This window comes from Stomoxys calcitrans, chromosome 5 (genome assembly GCF_963082655.1).
Source record: "Stomoxys calcitrans chromosome 5, idStoCalc2.1, whole genome shotgun sequence".
NCBI classification, from domain to species: domain Eukaryota; kingdom Metazoa; phylum Arthropoda; class Insecta; order Diptera; family Muscidae; genus Stomoxys; species Stomoxys calcitrans.
The window spans coordinates 37,234,300-37,255,631 of NC_081556.1; the positions used below are offsets into that span (position 1 = coordinate 37,234,300).

Consider the following 21,332-nt stretch of genomic DNA (forward strand, 5'->3'; position numbering starts at 1 on the left):
AGTCATTCAAAGAAATTGGCAAATGCGATCCATGGTGGAGGGTATTTAAGTTTCGGCCCGGCCGAATTTGGCACGCTTTTACTAGTTTTATTTGTTTTTGGAGCCATTGGCCGTCCCCCATATTGATGGCTACTTACACTTATATATCTGCATCAGTGCTCAGAATCTAGGTTTTTGATTTTTTCCAAAATCTGTGATATATAAAACAATTGAAGCCCGGCTGAACTAAATTTTGACTTGTTATTGAATTTTTCTTTTACCAATTCTAACCCAGCCTTCGGCTTTCTAGTTTGTTTTTTTCTTTTATATTTCTAATGAAACTTGAAAAACGAAATCATTTCTCCTCCATGTATGTAGGTAGGTATTCAAAAATTGTTTAAGTCCTCAAGTCATCAATCATTTCTCATTCTACGATGTTGTTAAATTTTGTTATAAAAAACAGCATTTAGCTGATGCCAGCCATCACGATGTACGACACCTAATTTCTAACAAACGTTTGAAAACTGGTTTGCTCAGAATGAAAACAAAGCCCTAGTCATTTGGTTAGCATACAAAAGAAAAAAAGGTTTTGTTTTAAATTTTATGGCCAACGAACGTCGTACTCATCTCAGATTTGCAAGCGAGAAGAAAGTTTAATGAACTTTTTTTACACGAACGCTAATAGGGGAAAAAAGAGATAAAAACGATTTTTTTTTAATTTAAATAGATAGTAGAAATTATTTTTATTTATATTTTCATTATTATTACTAAGAAGGTATGCTAGTCCTGGGTCTTTCAATGCATGCTACTTTTGTTCCCCTCAAAGCCCTTGAAATATTAGCTTAGACTAGGTTTACAAAATGTATACCCTTAATTAGACTACCGCTATGTGTAACCAAATCTCGAAATTGTATGCCCTCGACTTGGCTAGAAAATAACGAGCAGGGATATTCGGCACCTTGGCTTTGAGAGGGATGCCACAAGAGCTTTATCTGGTACTCTATGTCCGGCGACAGCACAATACCCTCGGCCCATTTCACATTGACATCGCAATTGTATTTGGTCAATTGTTTGCTGACTGTATGGCTCCACATTAGCGAGTCATCATGAGTGGGGGCTGTAATTTCTATGATCATGTTCTCCAAATAATCACTGGGTATACTGAAACGCGTCAGATGGGGAGTCAAACGACTGTGTAGCGTTAAACCTTGCAGGGAGATAAAGCGGTTGGATTTAATGCAAGTTGCCCACTCACAGTTGTCATAGTCAACAGTGAAGGGTCTACAAGCCTTGTAGTAACATCTTTCCAAGGACTGTGAATACTGGGGCTTGAGCTTTGTCTTGTTGTCATTGTCCATGTGCTTGAGTTCGGCTTCGCTATCCTTCAGATTGAGATCCTCGATAATGGTCGAGCATTCGGTTTGTTTTAGGCCCATTTCCTCACATTCCTGCTGGCACCACTCGTAAATGAACCACAGCAAGTTTTGGGCTGGTATTTGTTCTTTGCACATGGATATTATGGTCTTTATGCAATCCTTGGAGACATGATAGTAATGCGTTTTCAAATGGGCCACAAATTGGGCTTCTTTCAAACAGCAACGTGTAAAGAAATTAAAACAGATGCTCAAAAGACTACTTAGATCCAGACAAATGCTCAACTCCAAGGCAGCCAATATATTGGAGAAGCGCAATTTCAATTGTATGGCATCCAAACATTCCAGTTTAAGTTCATTGAGCAGATATTTCTCTGCTCCATAGTACAGCTCAATAGTCTCCTCCAGTGTCAAGGCGCAAAAGTCCAGTAATCCTTTATAGATGTAGACAATCATAAGTTTGAATATGTCATAGCTCATATCGAGAATCTCAATGATATTCTGTTTCTCACTAATGGGACCATAGAACATGGCCTCAAATACAGGGCTGGCAGTGGCCAAGATCAACTTATGACATCGCACCTCATGTTCGCCAATGAGAAAAACACAATCGTAGTATTTCTCACTTGCCAGCAGTTGTTCGTAACGCATGGACAGAGAGCTAAGAATATCTGAAGATTTTTTGAAATTTTCTATAAGAAATTTCGGTTTTGTACAAACTGCCAAAGGGGTTGAGGCCATCTGCAAAGAAAGTGAGAGAGAGGGAAAAGGTTAAAATATATATATTTTTTTAAATACAAAAAAGTGCCTATAAACTTTAAGAATATTCTAAAAACACGTGTGTATATAACTAATGATCATGAATATTCAGTAAAAACTAGCCCTTAAGCATAACAAAAAAAGAAGGCTCGTCTTATGCCCCATGTCTGTGGCTATAACAAATTCTCAAATCAAAACAAGTTTCAAATGATTCTATAAATTAAATATAAATAGTTTCCAATAAGTCTACTTCATATTATCATATAACTCCGTTAATATGATAATGCGATCTATAACGAAGTTTTGCATTATATAGCCAGTTTAGCATAGAAGCAGAGGTCGTAAAAATTGTGTGCTACATTTAATATGGAGTATATTTTGGGAAAATTGGGTCATCATCAACATATACACATATTATTAAACGGCCAAGGGTTTTAAAAAGGCGATTATGTGGTACATATTACGGCCAAACGGCAGAATGGATTTTAATGACATTGAAATCAATCAAAAGATATTTTTCCAGTGAAGCGAAGAATATATATGAAAATAAATTTTCCCCAAAGAAAAGCCATGCAAATGAGGAATTAATTTTCAATAAAAGTAGAAGAAGCATAAACACACCAAATTGTTGTTGGTTTTTTCTAAAGCATTCGGTATGGGTGTAAATCCAAAGCCATGTGTGGGAGCATTAGTGGTGAGAGTAAGTGAAACAAATTGTGATTTTGTGCTATGTATTATGGCCATTTTAATGAAATTGACATCAATCAAAATTAATTTTTCCAGAGAAGCGACGAATATATATGAAAATAAATTTTCTTAAAGAAAAGCCAAGAAAATTAGGAATTTATTTTCGATAAAAGAAGAAGAAGCTTAAACACAGTACGTGCTGTTGTTTTTATTTGTCATTGGCTCCGTTATGGGTGTGAATGCAAAGCCATAGGTGGGAGTATTAGTGGTGAGAGTAAGAGAAGCAAGAGAAAGAAAGGTAGTGATACTCTTATATATAGGCGAAGGTCATATAAGGCGAACCGTACATAAGGATTTTTTCTCTAAATATGAACTGATAATGCCCCATTAAAAAACATTTTTTAATGGAGACAGTTTAGGTTAGATTGAAAAGAGGGTGCATATATTACTCCACCCCATGCCACTATGGGCATACATCTAAGCCAGTAATCGGCTTGTTTTGCTCTCTAAAAACCATAAAATAACCTCTTTAAAGAAAATTTTAAGCTAGGAATTCCGTGCTACTTACAAAATCCTTAATTGTTTTCAATACGAATCCCCTAATTTGGTTCATGTCTGGTATTGTGTCCCCACCTAAGTGCCGGTATCTGTTGGACGCGAAAGCCGTGCAATGACAAAGGAAACGCTCCAACGTCTCATCATCTTTCCCGCATGCCCCACACATGCTATCACTTGCCGCACCGATTTTACCCCCCGTTATGATACCAATAGCTATACTGACCTCCTTCTTACTTCCTTTTTGGTAATAGTCCTCGCGTTAGCAACACACCACTTGACGCATTCCGTGATCACCCAGATCTCCGCCTGCCAGACCGTATTACGATCAGGCAGTCTAAAACAGATCTCAGTCCCTGGGTTCTTAATATAGAACCCCAGAACCACTCTGTCCTCTAGCTTTGATCCATCCGTGTAACATGATCTTCCAGATGGCAATACTAGGGTTCCGTCAAGAGTCCGAGGCACTGCTGCCTTCGGCACAGTGCCGACTTCAAGATTCATCTCAGGTATCCGATCGGAAACGTCTTCCCTTCCAGGTTTCCTATCGTCGCCTCGATTATACCACAATGGTATGAGCTGCTCCCATCCACAATCCATTCTCCCATCGCCTTAAGTCTCATAGCCACAGTGGCTGCCTCACACTTAATTTGTATGTCAATGGGTCGGATATTTAAAATAGTCTCCAGTGTCCTAGTAGGCGTGGTCCTCATCGCTCCGACTATGCCAAGACAACACGTTCCCTGAACCTTACGCCTCAGCAGTCCACCAAACTACTGAGGCGTAAGTAAGTATTGTTCTAATCACGCTCCTGTAGATCCCGTGGACTATATTTGGAATCAGGCTCCATTTCCAACATCTGTGTGCCTTCTCAAGATCACTCCTATGTATTTGACCTTGTCAGATATCGAAATCGTATTATTGAGGAAACGTGGTGCGTTAAATTGGGCCATCTTCGTCTTCCTCGTGAACAAGCATATTTCAGTCTTCTCTGGGTTAACATTGAGACCTCATATGCCATATGCAAGACCCTTTCGGCCCTTCTGCATTGCTCGTTCGGATCCTTACCCCCTAGAAGTATTATAATATCGTTTGCGTAGCAGACAGATTAAATTCCCTCCTCAGTCAGCATCCGTAATAGGTCATTTATGATGGTCACCCATAGGAGTGGCGATAAAATGGCCACCTGTGGCGTGCCTTGTGCCACTTTCGCCCTTATATTTATGCCATGGGACACACAGTTTATCCACCTGTTCCTTAGCATATGGTTTATCTAGTCTCTAAGGACTGGTCTAAGGATTGGATCGGGGGTACCACGCTACTCTGTGGGTGGAAAAAAGTACTAAAGTACTGACTTTTCCATCCCCGGTCTAAACCCAACCAAAGAGTCAAGAGTCAGAGTCTGAAAAAAGGGGCGAAACCAAATAAGAGACGCGGAGTCTGAAGTTAAATTTAAGAGATAAAAGAGAAACATCGAGTCTGGTGGAAAAGATATTTTTTAATTTGGAGGAGGATTGTTCCCTCGGAAGATTGGTTCTGGTTTATGTAGTAGTCGACTTGTATGTAGTAGTCGTTTTCAGATGTTCGTATTAGCTGGAGATCGACTATCGTGCAAATGTTCACCAAAGGGGAAATTTTCTATTATGCTTAAAAGGCTTTTTCTCAAACAAATAGTTTTAACATCACATCTAATATATACAGCGGTCAAAAAAAGTATTCATCATTCAATGTTTTTTTTAATAAGTCTACAAAAGACAATTGGAATAAAAACATATTAAACTAATGATGCAGTAGTGCTTGTGTGATATATATGTACACAATTTCATTGTTTTTAAAGAAAAAAATAGTATTTATTGGAACAAAAAGGGCCATTTTACAGCTGAACACAAAAAATTAAACAAAAAAAGTATTCATAATTAATACTTTGTTATTCGACCACCGCGTCTTATAACTTCTTTTAAACGGTTTGACATCGATTGGACTAATTTAGCGGTTATATTTTGGTCTATATTAGTCCATTCCTCCATTATCACCTGTTGCATTTGACTCTTGCTCGAAAAATTGCGCGTTCTCAATTTGCGTTCGAGATGTTCCCAAAGATGTTCAATTGGGTTCAAGTCGGGACTTTGAGGAGGAGTTTTAATGACTTTGGGGCAGTTATACAGCATCCACATCTTGGTATTTAAAGCAGAATGTTTGGGGTCATTATCTTGATAATATTGAAAGTTATTACCAAGCCCAAATTTTACAGCACTATCTTTTAAATTCCTCTTTAAAATGTCAATGTAATACTTATGATCCATTACTCCATTAATAATTTCAAGATTTCCCGCTCCTGAAGCCGCCATACACCCCCAAACCATTAAACCACCTCCACCATGTTTTACAGTAGCAACTGTGTTTCGTTCTTCAAGCTCTGTATTTGGTTTTCTGTACACTATGACCTTTCCATCGCACCCAAAAAGATTAAACTTGCTCTCGTCTGCAAAAATGACTGTTTTCCAAAATGATTCGGGCTGTTTTACATACATTTTTGCGAAGTTTAGCCTTTTCACTCGGTTTATTTTATTTATAAAGGGCTTCTTACGTGCAGTTCTTCCTCTGTAACTATGCCTTTTGAGTGTATTTCGAATTGTTTGTGTAGTAACTTCCTTCCCTAAATATTCCATAGTGTTTTTACGAAGAATGGTCGCATTTGTCTTCGGAGTTTTCTGAACTTGCCGCACTAGCCAACGCACATCTCCAACTGAAAGTGCTTTTGGTCGACCAGATCTTGGTTTATTGTCAACAGTTTTCGTTTCTGTCCACTTTCTGATGATGGATTGTATAGTAGATCGTGGTCTATTTAATATTTCACTGATAGTTTTTTGAGTTAAACCATTCCTGTGGTGTTTTATTATCAAAACTTTTGCCTCATCAGAAACCTCGTTTTGCTTACGACCCATTTTGACAAAAACTATATTTTCAATGAAATTAAATATTTGCTGTCAAGGGCAAAGCCTCCTTTACTAAACAAAACAGAAAAGGGGGATTCCCAAATAATATTTGAATTTGACTTTGATGATAGCACATCAATGATGAATACTTTTTTTGTTCTGTTTTTGGTGTTATTATATAAAATTGCATTTTTTGCGCTAATTAAATTTATTTTTTGAATTTATTTTAAAACATATTACGAAAAATAAACTATTGCATAAAACTGCATTATTTGTTTACTTTAAATTTTCTTCAATTACCCAAAATAAGTGAATTTATTATCAATTTTGCTAATGATGAATACTTTTTTTGACCGCTGTAGGTGCTTTGGATTTTTGAAGCCGAAAAACAATGTCATGATGATTGTCTCAACTACAGCGTTCAAAAAAAGTATTCATCATTAGCAAAATTGATAATGAATTCACTTATTTTGGGTAATTGAAGAAAATTTAAAGTAAACAAATAATGCAGTTTTATGCAATAGTTTATTTTTCGTAATATGTTTTAAAATAAATTCAAAAAATAAATTTAATTAGCGCAAAAAATGCAATTTTATATAATAACACCAAAAACAGAACAAAAAAAGTATTCATCATTGATGTGCTATCATCAAAGTCAAATTCAAATATTATTTGGGAATCCCCCTTTTCTGTTTTATTTAGTAAAGGAGGCTTTGCCCTTGACAGCAAATATTTAATTTCATTGAAAATATAGTTTTTGTCAAAATGGGTCGTAAGCAAAACGAGGTTTCTGATGAGGTAAAAGTTTTGATAATAAAACACCACAGGAATGGTTTAACTCAAAAAACTATCAGTGAAATATTAAATAGACCACGATCTACTATACAATCCATCATCAGAAAGTGGACAGAAACGAAAACTGTTGACAATAAACCAAGATCTGGTCGACCAAAAGCACTTTCAGTTGGAGATGTGCGTTGGCTAGTGCGGCAAGTTCAGAAAACTCCGAAGACAAATGCGACCATTCTTCGTAAAAACACTATGGAATATTTAGGGAAGGAAGTTACTACACAAACAATTCGAAATACACTCAAAAGGCATAGTTACAGAGGAAGAACTGCACGTAAGAAGCCCTTTATAAATAAAATAAACCGAGTGAAAAGGCTAAACTTCGCAAAAATGTATGTAAAACAGCCCGAATCATTTTGGAAAACAGTCATTTTTGCAGACGAGAGCAAGTTTAATCTTTTTGGGTGCGATGGAAAGGTCATAGTGTACAGAAAACCAAATACAGAGCTTGAAGAACGAAACACAGTTGCTACTGTAAAACATGGTGGAGGTGGTTTAATGGTTTGGGGGTGTATGGCGGCTTCAGGAGAGGGAAATCTTGAAATTATTAATGGAGTAATGGATCATAAGTATTACATTGACATTTTAAAGAGGAATTTAAAAGATAGTGCTGTAAAACTTGGGCTTGGTAATAACTTTCAATATTATCAAGATAATGACCCCAAACATTCTGCTTTAAATACCAAGATGTGGATGCTGTATAACTGCCCCAAAGTCATTAAAACTCCTCCTCAAAGTCCCGACTTGAACCCAATTGAACATCTTTGGGAACATCTCGAACGCAAATTGAGAACGCGCAATTTTTCGAGCAAGAGTCAAATGCAACAGGTGATAATGGAGGAATGGACTAATATAGACCAAAATATAACCGCTAAATTAGTCCAATCGATGTCAAACCGTTTAAAAGAAGTTATAAGACGCGGTGGTCGAATAACAAAGTATTAATTTTTTTAAATTATGTTATTTATTTTTTTGTTTTTTTGCAATGATGAATACTTTTTTTGTTTAATTTTTTGTGTTCAGCTGTAAAATGGCCCTTTTTGTTCCAATAAATACTATTTTTTTCTTTAAAAACAATGAAATTGTGTACATATATATCACACAAGCACTACTGCATCATTAGTTTAATATGTTTTTATTCCAATTGTCTTTTGTAGACTTATTAAAAAAAAACATTGAATGATGAATACTTTTTTTGACCGCTGTACTTAGAAGATTTTCATAGTTAACATTGTAAAATGAAGTAATTTTTCTACATTATTGTGTGAATATAGGAAGTAAATTTTGCACTTCAAGTGTATGAAAAAAAAAAATCCAATTAAATTTATTGGCCAACTCATTTTCATTAGGTGTAACGTACGCGTACTTTTGATTTTTTTTCTTAAACTTCAATGGCACCCATTCATGATCAACAAAAACCTGTTGATGCTATGTTGGTTCTATTGAATTTTCGTCATGGTAGGTGTACATAGACGTACAGCATGTTAGGAATAAAAAACAATTGATGAAAAAGCATACAAAATACGAGTATGTTTGAGTGGTTGATCTTTTTCGAAACACGTGAGTTAAATCGGCGCTACTTTGGTATTCAAATGGTATAGCCAACATGAAAACTACAGAAACGTAGACATTGAATTATTTCTTAAATATAATAGGATGTCCCAAAAAAATTTTATAGAAATATAATAAGAACAAGTAAAAGTGTGATAAGTTCGAATGGGCCAAATCTTACTACCCTCCACCATGGATCGCATTTGCAAAGTTCTTTGCGCGGTATCTCTTTATTGGTAAAACAAGGATAATGGATAAGAATTGCTATGCTATGATAGCTATATCAGGTTATGGACAGATTGGGGCCATACTTGGTTTGGATGTTGGAGATCATAGTAGAAGCCACTTAGCAAAATTCAGCCAAATCGGTTAAGAATTGCATCCTCTATAGGCTTAAGAAGTCCTATTAGGAGATTGGTTTAGATGGCAGCTTGATTGATTGAATCAAATAATTTTTAAATTGAAAATGCCAAAAATTTCAATTTGTTCATGGCTTACCTTTTCAGGTATATAAGCTTAGAACATAGACTCTAAAATTACAACAACAAACCAACAACTGCGGCCTGCTGTACAACATATCTTCAAGTGTAATTTTTTTTAATATATTTGGCAACTCACATTACAATATCTTTTGTTTATTTACCAATTTTTTTCACCCTTGTTTATTTTTCGTTCTTATCAATTATGCTTTGCGAAAATCAAATTTAGAATATAGCCGGTACAACAATAGAGAAACAAAAACAAAATTATAGTCTTGTCTCTCACCATGGTTAATAACAATGACAAAACAAATTCTAGGTCTTAACTCAGACACTCACACACTCACACTGGCGCAGCAATAACGAATTTTAAAATCAAAATAAAACCCACAATAATTGCGGGTTCACAGTAATAATAAATAATACATTATTAAAAATACGCAAATGGCAAGTTTAGTAAAAATAAGGTAAACATTTCTTGAGAAATTTGCATTGACTGCCGCCATGAGAGTGTGAGAGTGTTGTTCATACGATTATGTTTGTGTTAAGTATGAAGTATTGTGCGCCTTCAGTGTTTGAAAACCACATACAAATATAACTGGATTATGAAGTTCATTGAGGTACACCATTAGAGCGTGAGAATGAAAGAGAGTGAGAATGAGTGTAGTGGGAGTGGGGGAGAGAATGCATTATTCAGTAATTGATATTTTTAAGGTAAGGTGACCATATTGTTCATTTATGGCCAAGCAATTGCCATTGACATGTTTTCGTTTGATTTGACGTTTAAATTGTTTTAAATTAGGAGTACATTTGCTTCAATCATAAAACATTTTTTTTTGTTTATTTTTCTCAGTTTTAATATACAAACTTTATGGGATTTCAATAAATTAAATGGATTTTTGCAAATTTATTTAACTTTCACTTTTTTTGGTGAAAGTGAATGTCATGAATGTAAATTATATGAACTTTTAACGTAAAGATAAAAAGCATAATAACCTTGATCTCACAAAAGGTCAAGAGATGCTTGTTTCTGTAATAAGCTGAAATATAGCAAACTAATTTGACATGATCAAACAGCCCGTATAGAAATAAAAATGTAACAAAATGTTCCGTAGAAATAAATATTTCTACGGAATATTTTCGTTGACTCCGCCAAAACCGCTCTCAAGGAATGTAATGAGTTGCTGCTCGGTTAATTGTCGACAGCGGGCAATTATCCAAATCAAAAAAGGTCAACAATACTGGAACAAAATTTTTTATAGAAATAAAATTTTGACAAAATTGTCTAAAGAAATTAAATTTTAAAAACATTTTTTATAGAAATAATATTTTGACAAAATTTTCTATTCAAATAAATTAAAAAAAAAATCCCAAAAAATACCTTACTTTACTTTGGCTATGACAGAACATTTTTTCCACTAACCGAACGTAGAATAGCATTCCAAGCGCTTCAATCTTCTGGGCCCATTCTAAAATCCCTGAAACCAAGTTTAGAGGTGTCTCCAACCACTTGATCTTTTCATCGGGCTTTTCGTCTTCCCGGTTTGCGTGTACCACCGTGTTTGCCTTCAAAAGATTTCTTTGCTGGAGCTTCTTCATCCATTCTGACAACATGACCCAGCCAACGCAGCCTTTGTATTTGGATGCGTGTAAATATGCTATCATCGTCATACAGCTCGTGGTTCATACGTCGCCTATATTCTCCTTTAACGCAAACTGATTCATATATTTTACGAAGAATCTTTCTCTCAAATACTCCAAGCACTGCCTCAACTGTTTTCACAAGTACGCATGCTTCAGAAGCATATAACAGCGCGAGTAGTATCAGTGTTTTGTATAGTGTCATCTTCGTCAGTCGAGAGGTGGCCTTGTTTCTAAACTGTTTACTTAGTCCAAAGTAACATCTGTTTGCCTGTATTATCCTTTGCTTTATCTCAAAACTGCTGTCATTCGTTTCGGTTACGGCGGTGCCGAGGTACATAAAGTTACTGACTATCTCAAAGTTGTGGTTCCCAACTTTCCCCAATTTCTTTATCTGCTCGGTTGTACAAGGAGTTTTTGGAGTTGAAACCATCCATCTATTTACATCTGCATTTCGTATAATCTTCTCCAACAGGATATTAAAGAGATCACACGATAGGCTCCTGCAGAGTCTTATTAATTTTGCAGGGATGCCAAACTCAGACATGGCTTGAAATACCTTTGAACATAAAGGAGTATCGAAAGCGGCTTTGTTCTTGTCTTTGTCTTTTCCAGGATTTGGCGCAGTGTGAATATCTGGTCCAGGGTGGATTTACCAAGTCTAAAGCCCCATTGATAGGACCCAATTATCTCATTGACTTTAGGTTTTATTCTTTCACACAGTACGCACGGGAGTATCTTGTATGCGATGGGGAGGTGACTTATTCCTTTATAGTTGGCACATTCCGTCTTGTCTCCTTTTTTGTGTACGGGACATAGTATGCTGAGGTTCCCGCCATCGGGTATGCGTTCTTCCAGCCAGATTGCGCATATAAGCTGATGCATACGCCTTATCAGAGTGTCGCCTCCAGTCTTAAATAGTTCAGCGGGTAACCTGTCGGCTCCTGCTGCCTTGTTGTTCTTTAATCGGGTCACTGCTACTTGGACCTCATTCTGACTAGGAGTTAAACATTCGATACCATCATCATCGATTGGTTCTGTGGTATCCTCTTCGCCGCCAACGTTGAGTAAAATGTTCTTTCCATATCCTCAGCACACTATCTGTATCAGTTACCAGTTTTTCCTTCTGTGTCTCTGCAGGAGCATGTGCCTGCACCAAAGCCATCGGTTTGAGGTTTAATTCTTTGGTAAAATTTCCGGTCTTCATTCTGACTCCTGTACATCTCAATTCGCTCACACTCACGTCTTTCCATTTCCTTTTTCTTTCTGCGGACTAGACGCTTCTCCTCTCTCCTTTTCTCCTGATATCTCTCCTTCATCTGTTCTATATACCGCATTCTTGGATTCAGTAGCATCTCGACACTCTTGGTCATACCATGGGTTTCTTGGCGGCATTTTCCATGGAGTGGGCAATAGTTTGCCACTGCGCCTTTCCATTTCCTTTTTCTTTCTGTGGACTAGACGCTTCTCCTCTCTCCTTTTCTCCTGATATCTCTCCTTCATCTGTTCTATATACCGCATTCTTGGACTCAGTAGCATCTCGACACTCTTGGTCATACCATGGGTTTCTTGGCGGCATTTTCCATGAAGTGGGCAATAGTTTGCCACTGCGCCATTATATCATCGGAACAAGGAGTGCTTGCATCAAGCAGTTGGGTCAGTCGAGTGAAGTATGCCGCTGCCATCAGTTGTGTTTGCAGCTTCTCAATGTCCAGCTTCCGTGCAGTGTTAGATCGTACTATTTTGACAAAGTTTTGCATAGAAATAAAATTTTGACAAAATTTTCCATAGTAATAAAATTTTGACTTAATTTTCTATAGAAATTATTAATTAGGCCATCGTGGCGCAGAGGTTAGCATGTTCGCCTATGACTACGAATGTCTGGTTTCAAATCCCGGCGTGAACTAAAGAGCGGTAGTTATCCCCTTATTAATGCTACATTTGTGAGGTATCCGGCCATGTTAAAACTGCTCTACCAAGTGGTGTCGCTATGCGTCACGCCGTTTTGACTCGGCATAAAAAATAGGCCCCTTACCATTGAACCTTAACTTTAATCGGACTGCATTCACTGATATGAGAGAAGTATCAACTGTTCCTTAATGGAATGTTCATAGGAAGTTTGGTTTAAAAATAATTTATTGACAAAATTTTCTATAGAAATGAAATGTTGACAAAATTTCCTATGGCAATTAAATTTTAACAAAATTTTCCATTGGAATTAAACTTTAAAAAAATTTTATAAAAAAAATTCCTATAAAAATACAATTTTGAATTCTCCTTAGAAATAAAATGTTCACAAAATTTTCTATAGAAATAAAATTTGGACTCAATTTTTTAAATAAATAAAAAATTGTTTTGAGTAATAAAATGTTGACAACATTTTCTATAGAAATAATTTTTTTTTCGAGAATTAAAATTTTTGACAAATTTTGAAAAAAATTTCTATTCAACAAAATTTGACAAAATAAAATTTAAATAATTTAAACAAATAAAATTTATATTTCTAATCTAAATCAAAAAATATTTTTTTCTGGACTGTCTGCTTTCACAGCTAAACCGCTCTTGATGGGTGTGCCATAGAGTGAATTGATTTTCTGCTTACTGCCTTAGAGATTTTTTTTCTCGCAACTGCAATATTTTTCAAAGATGTTCACCTTAATTGTTAAATGATCCGCAACTTTGTGGCTTTCATTGACAGTATGAATGAAAGTCATTACCAAGCCCTTGGATAGATAGATTGTATGCATGCATTATTTCGAGCAAGCAAAGAGGAAGTATACATAGGTTAAAATTTGATTAGTATATGCATAATTGTATATCGTATGCCTAAGAATTTTTAACAATTATTAAGCTTTGCTTGAATTAATCATTATTGATTCTATAGAGCTTATCTAAAAGTACGATATTCGCAGAATTTAAAGTAATTAGTAATCACAAATTTGAATTGTGAAATTTGTTTATGATGACATACAGCGGTCAAAAAAAGTATTCATCATTAGCAAAATTGATAATAAATTCACTTATTTTGGGCAATTGAAGAAAATTTAAAGTAAACAAATAATGCAGTTTTATGCAATAGTTTATTTTTCGTAATATGTTTTAAAATAAATTCAAAAAATAAATTTAATTAGCGCAAAAAATGCAATTTTATATAATAACACCAAAAACAGAACAAAAAAAGTATTCATCATTGATGTGCTATCATCAAAGTCAAATTCAAATATTATTTGGGAATCCCCCTTTTCTGTTTTGTTTAGTAAAGGAGGCTTTGCCCTTGACAGCAAATATTTAATTTCATTGAAAATATAGTTTTTGTCAAAATGGGTCGTAAGCAAAACGAGGTTTCTGATGAGGCAAAAGTTTTGATAATAAAACACCACAGGAATGGTTTAACTCAAAAAACTATCAGTGAAATATTAAATAGACCACGATCTACTATACAATCCATCATCAGAAAGTGGACAGAAACGAAAACTGTTGACAATAAACCAAGATCTGGTCGACCAAAAGCACTTTCAGTTGGAGATGTGCGTTGGCTAGTGCGGCAAGTTCAGAAAACTCCGAAAACAAATGCGACCATTCTTCGTAAAAACACTATGGAATATTTAGGGAAGGAAGTTACTACACAAACAATTCGAAATACACTCAAAAGGCATAGTTACAGAGGAAGAACTGCACGTAAGAAGCCCTTTATAAATAAAATAAACCGAGTGAAAAGGCTAAACTTCGCAAAAATGTATGTAAAACAGCCCGAATCATTTTGGAAAACAGTCATTTTTGCAGACGAGAGCAAGTTTAATCTTTTTGGGTGCGATGGAAAGGTCATAGTGTACAGAAAACCAAATACAGAGCTTGAAGAACGAAACACAGTTGCTACTGTAAAACATGGTGGAGGTGGTTTAATGGTTTGGGGGTGTATGGCGGCTTCAGGAGCGGGAAATCTTGAAATTATTAATGGAGTAATGGATCATAAGTATTACATTGACATTTTAAAGAGGAATTTAAAAGATAGTGCTGTAAAACTTGGGCTTGGTAATAACTTTCAATATTATCAAGATAATGACCCCAAACATTCTGCTTTAAATACCAAGATGTGGATGCTGTATAACTGCCCCAAAGTCATTAAAACTCCTCCTCAAAGTCCCGACTTGAACCCAATTGAAAATCTTTGGGAACATCTCGAACGCAAATTGAGAACGCGCAATTTTTCGAGCAAGAGTCAAATGCAACAGGTGATAATGGAGGAATGGACTAATATAGACCAAAATATAACCGCTAAATTAGTCCAATCGATGTCAAACCGTTTAAAAGAAGTTATAAGACGCGGTGGTCGAATAACAAAGTATTAATTATGAATACTTTTTTTGTTTAATTTTTTGTGTTCAGATGTAAAATGGCCCTTTTTGTTCCAATAAATACTATTTTTTTCTTTAAAAACAATGAAATTGTGTACATATATATCACACAAGCACTACTGCATCATTAGTTTAATATGTTTTTATTCCAATTGTCTTTTGTAGACTTATTAAAAAAAAAAACATTGAATGATGAATACTTTTTTTGACCGCTGTATAACAAATATTATTGACACTACACTACAGAAAATAGCATACAAGCATATGACAATTGTTTTGTTAAATCAAACAAGGATACACAAATTTTACATGCAATCGCATGTAGGGTAAAGAAAAAGCCTTTTTATACCCTTCACCATAGGAGGGGGGCATACTAATCTAGTCATTCCGTTTGTAACACCTCGAAATATTCGTCTATGACCCAATAAAGTATATATTCTTGATCGTCTCTTGATGTCCGTCCGTCTGTCGAAATCACGATAGCGGTCGAACCCGTAAACCCAGCCGCTTGAATTTTTGCGCAGATACCTAATATTGATGTAGGTCGTTGGGGATTGCAAATGAGCCATATCGGTTTATAAATCGATCTCCCTATTTGACTTCTTGAGCCCCTGGAAGCCGCAATTTAAGCCGGATTTGACTGAAATCAAAGTACGGTCCGAATCGGTCTTTAACCTGATGTAGTTCCCATACAAGCCAATCTCCCTATTTGACTTCTGGAGTCCTTACAAGCCGCAATTTTTGTCCGATTTGGCAAAAATTTTGCAGATAGTGTTCTGTTATGACTCCCAACAACTGTGGCAAGTACGTCCCAAATCGGTCTATAACCTGATATAGCTCCCATATAAACCGATCTCCCGATTTGACTTCTTTAGCCCTTACAAGCCGCAAATTGTGTCCTATTTGGCTGAAATTCTGCACGTAGGTGTTCTGTTATGACTTACAACAACAGTGCGAAGTCGGTCTGTAATCTGATATAGATCCCATATAAACCGGTCTCTCGATTTGACTTCTTTAGCCCTTACAAGCCGGAAATTTTTGCCGATTTGGGTGAAATTTTGCATGTAGTGCTCTGTTATAACTTCCATCAGTTGTGCCAAGTACGGTCCAAATCGGTCAAGAACCTGATATAGCTCCCATATAATCCGATCTCCCGATTTGACTTCTTCAGCCCTTAGGTTGCAAATGCATATTTGCAAGATAACAATTATTATCAATGGAATATTCGATAACGGATTGGTACTAAAACCAATAACGGATTGGTATTGAAATCAATGCCAGTTCCTTAATAAGGCTAGTACTAAACGGTATTAATCATTTTATATTTCATCCTTACCATGCAGTATTACTTTGTTACCATATGGTGTTGCTTTACTACCAATACCATATGGTACTGAAATGAGCACGTTTGGTATTAACTTTTCTCTGGGTGTACCGAATTTCTCAAAATACGTAGTGTTGGCCCACTGTGCAAATGTAAATTTTTGCCCATGAACATTCCATTTAGAAACAGGGGCAAACTTCTCATATATCAATGAGTGCTGTCCGATTCAAGTTTAAGCTCAATGATAAGGGATCTCCTTTTTATAGCCATGTCCGAATGGCTTGCCGCAGTGCGACACCTGTTTGGGGAGAAGTGTTTACATGGCTAATACCTCACTTATGTTGCTAGCATTGGGAAGGGATAACCACCGCTGATAACCACTTGCCGCAGTGCGACATCTCTTTGGGGAGAAGTGTTTACATGGCTAATACCTCACAAATGTTGCTAGCATTAGGAAGGGATAACCACCGCTGAAAAACTTTTTTCTGATGTTCTCGCCAGGATTCGAACCCATGCTAACGTCAATATATAAGCTCTAAATATTGTACACCAAAAAGGGGCAAGGTAGTCGAGGATCAGGCGTATTATTACATATTATAATACCTTGCGGACTCATTCGGAACCGGAGGTCCCTTTTCACTGGGTTAGCACTTCAGTCACTCATTGATATAAGAGAAGTATCCCCACTGTCATAGAATATTTGGGGACAATTTTGGTGTAGGTTTCAAAAAGTTATGAGTTTTCTTTTAAAATGTAAGTAATGATTATGTAAAGAAATATTGTATTTTCATATAAAAATAAAAAAAAAAAATTAAAAAATTAAAAATAAAAATTAAAAAATTATTATTTCACAAAAAATAGTAAATCATAAGAAAATAAGCTCACCATTTTTTGTTGTTTTATTTGTTGAAATCTTGTGTAAAATAAATAATTTAGTTTTCTTTCTAAACTTTTGTTGACGTTGTAGTTGCTCTAACAGTAGGGGTTTCTTCTGTGAATATTAGAGCAATTGATTTGTTTTGTTTTCTTTTTTTTCTGTTATACAGTATATAAGCACAGTTTATTTGTATATATACGCTTATATTTTGTTTGGATGGTCATTTATAAATAATTATAATGCGCACGAGCAAAAATATTTAATTATTTTCTTTACGAAATGGGGTGACACAATCGTTGGAATAAATCTTCATCTTTGTTTGTTTTGTTGTTGTTGTTTGAATGCCTTTCGAAGTTACTGTAGTTTCTCACATTGACAAATAACAATAACGGCGGCTTGTTGAGAGTATTTATTTTTTCTGAATAAAACGCGCAAAACAAGTACATACTACGAAAGCATGCTTATTTTTAAAATGTTTATTGAACTTGACCAATATTTAATCCATTTACGCTTAGTTGTTGTTGATTAAGCTATACCAGCTGATCTTGGCGTATATGTAGAACTATTTTTTTTTTTTGTTATTTACTTTTGTTTTTGTCGTTTCAAGCGATTTTTATCAACCGCACTAATAGCAGCACCATACCCGACGACTCTCTCTAAACAACTGGCCATAGGTGGATAGTCAGTTGTTCGATGTATCTCAAACATTTGTCAGATCTTGCAAATTCTGCTGTTTATATGTATTTGTCAAAAATATTCTTAAGTGGACTCTCCTCTCTTTTGCTTGGCAGAAATGCTTATCTCTCTCGTGTCACTCGTTGGCTCTCTTTTGCTTGGCAGAAAGGCTTATCTCTCTCGTGTCACTTGTCAAATTCAAGTTAAGAGATCAAGAAGCTAAGAGTAGCAATTTTTGTTTAATATAAAAAGAGGATTCGCAAATTTAAAGCTTGGCAGCAAGTGTAGCTGTTCAAGATTATTGTTATTGTTATGGTTATAACAAAATATTGAATGTTTTGTTCACACACAGAATTTTTATATGGGTATGCAATACATTTTCATTTTTATAAGAAATTTCGACAAATTTTCTTTGTTATAGGAAATTTTGTCAAAATTTCATTTCTATAGGAAATTTTGTCAAAATTTCTTTGCTATAGGAAATTTTGTCAAAATTTCATATCTATAGGAAATTTTGTCAAAATTTCATTTCTATAGGAAATTTTGTCAAAATTTCATTTCTATAGGAAATTTTGTCAAAATTTCATTTCTATAGGAAATTTTGTCAAAATTTCATTGCAATAGGAAATTTTATCAAAATTTCATTTCTTTAGGAAATTTTGTAAAAATTTCATTCCTTTAGGAAATTTTGTCAAAATTTACAATATTTGCAAAAGGAAATTTTGTCAAAATACCTTTGCTTAAGGAAATTTTGTCAAAATTTCATTTCTTTAGGAAATATTGTAAAAATTTCATTTCTATAGGAATTTTTTTCAATATTTCATTTCTTTAGGAAATTTTGTCAAAATTTCATATCTATAGGAAATTTTGTCAAAATTTCATTTCTATAGGAAATTTTGTCAAAATTTCATTTCTATAGGAAATTTTGTCAAAATTTCATATCTATTCTTTAGGAAATTTTGTAAAAATTTCATTTCTTTAGGAAATTTTGTCAAAATTTACAACATTTGCAAAAGGAAATTTTGTAAAAAATTTCATTTCTATAGGAAATTTTGTCAAAATTTCATTTCTATAGGAAATTTTGTCAAAATTTCATTTCTATAGGAAATTTTGTCAAAATTTCATTTCTATAGGAAATTTTGTCAAAATTTCATTTCCTTAGGAAATTTTGTCAAAATTTTCATTTCCTTAGGAAATTTTGTCAAAATTTCATTTCTATAAGAAATTTTGTCAAAATTTCATTTCTATAAGAAATTTTGTCAAAATTTCATTTCTATAGGAAATTTTGTCAAGATTTCATTTCTGTGGGAAATTTTGTCAAAATTTCATTTCTGTGGGAAATTTTGTTAAAATTTCATTTCTATAGGAAATTTTTTTAAAATTTCATTTCTATAGGAAATTTTGTCAAAATTTCATTTCTGTGGGAAATTTTGTTAAAATTTCATTTCTATAGGAAATTTTTTTAAAATTTCATTTCTATAGGAAATTTTGTCAACATTTCATTTCTATAGGAAATTTTGTTAAAATTTCATTTCTATAGGAAATTTTGTCAAAATTTCATTTCTATAGGAAATTTTGTCAAAATTTCATTTCTATAGGAAATTTTGTCAAAATTTCATTTCTATTGGAAATTTGGTCAAATTTTCATTTCCATGGGAAATTTTATCAAAATTTCATTTCTATGGGAAATTTTGTCAACATTTCATTTCTATAGGAAATTTTGTCAAAATTTCATTTCTTTAGGAAATATTGTAAAAATTTCATTTCTATAGGAATTTTTTTCAAAATTTCATTTCTTTAGGAAATTTTGTCAAAATTTCATATCTATAGGAAATTTTGTCAAAATTTCATTTCTATAGGAAATTTTGTCAAAATTTCATTTCTATAGGAAATTTCATTTCTATAGGAAATTTTGTCAAAATTTCATATCTATTCTTTAGGAAATTTTGTAAAAATTTCATTTCTTTAGGAAATTTTGTCAAAATTTACAACATTTGCAAAAGGAAATTTTGTCAAAATTTCATTTCTATAGGAAATTTTGTCAAAATTTCATTTCTATAGGAAATTTTGTCAAAATTTCATTTCCTTAGGAAATTTTGTCAAAATTTCATTTCCTTAGGAAATTTTGTCAAAATTTTCATTTCCTTAGGAAATTTTGTCAAAATTTCATTTCTATAAGAAATTTTGTCAAAATTTCATTTCTATAGGAAATTTTGTCAAGATTTCATTTCTGTGGGAAATTTTGTCAAAATTTCATTTCATTTTGTTAAAATTTCATTTCTATAGGAAATTTTTTTAAAATTTCATTTCTATAGGAAATTTTGTCAACATTTCATTTCTATAGGAAATTTTGTCAAAATTTCATTTCTATAGGAAATTTTGTCAAAATTTCATTTCTTTAGGAAATTTTGTCAAAATTTCATATCTATAGGAAATTTTGTCAAAATTTCATTTCTATAGGAAATTTTGTCAAAATTTCATTTCTATAGGAAATTTCATTTCTATAGGAAATTTTGTCAAAATTTCATATCTATTCTTTAGGAAATTTTGTAAAAATTTCATTTCTTTAGGAAATTTTGTCAAAATTTACAACATTTGCAAAAGGAAATTTTGTCAAAATTTCATTTCTATAGGAAATTTTGTCAAAATTTCATTTCTATAGGAAATTTTGTCAAAATTTTCATTTCCTTAGGAAATTTTGTCAAAATTTAATTTCTATAAGAAATTTTGTCAAAATTTCATTTCTATAGGAAATTTTGTCAAGATTTCATTTCTGTGGGAAATTTTGTCAAAATTTCATTTCTGTGGGAAATTTTGTTAAAATTTCATTTCTATAGGAAATTTTTTTAAAATTTCATTTCTATAGGAAATTTTGTCAACATTTCATTTCTATAGGAAATTTTGTCAAAATTTCATTTCTATAGGAAATTTTGTCAAAATTTCATTTCTATAGGAAATTTTGTCAAAATTTCATTTCTATTGGAAATTTGGTCAAATTTTCATTTCCATGGGAAATTTTATCAAATTTTCATTTCTATGGGAAATTTTGTCAACATTTCATTTCTATAGGAAATTTTGTCAAAATTTCATTTCTATAGGAAATTTTGTCAAAATTTGTTTGCTAAATGAAATTTTGTCAAAATTTCATTTCTATAGGAAATTTTGTCAAAATTTCTTTGCTAAAGGAAATTTTGTCAAAATTTAATTTCAAAAGGAAATTTTGTCAAAATTTAATTTTTTTAAAAATTTGGTCATAAATTCTTTGCTAAAGGAAATTTTGTCAAAATTTCTT

The 21,332-nt window shown here is 33.6% G+C and overlaps 2 protein-coding genes across 3 annotated transcripts in view; one reads left to right on the forward strand and one right to left on the reverse strand.

The window, feature by feature from the left end:
* The window catches only part of LOC106082172 (uncharacterized), a 32,419-nt gene that overhangs the window by 5,076 nt on the left and 6,011 nt on the right, over nt 1–21,332 (forward strand). Inside the window, exon 1 of one of the 2 annotated variants that reach the window (XM_013244528.2) lies at nt 9,706–9,788. The exons of the other annotated variant lie outside the window; for it this stretch is intronic. The gene's annotated coding sequence lies outside the window, so the exon portion shown is untranslated. Of the gene's footprint in view, nt 1–9,705; nt 9,789–21,332 lie in introns of those variants that run through there. 2 annotated transcript variants of the gene reach the window in all.
* LOC106082171 (BTB/POZ domain-containing protein 6) lies at nt 692–18,041 on the reverse strand. Its single transcript, XM_013244526.2, has 2 exons — nt 17,374–18,041; nt 692–2,093 (listed from the first exon to the last, which is right to left on the reverse strand). The coding sequence occupies exons 1-2, from the start codon at nt 17,374–17,376 to the stop codon at nt 822–824; spliced, it is 1,275 nt and encodes a 424-aa protein (XP_013099980.1). The 5' UTR covers nt 17,377–18,041; the 3' UTR covers nt 692–821.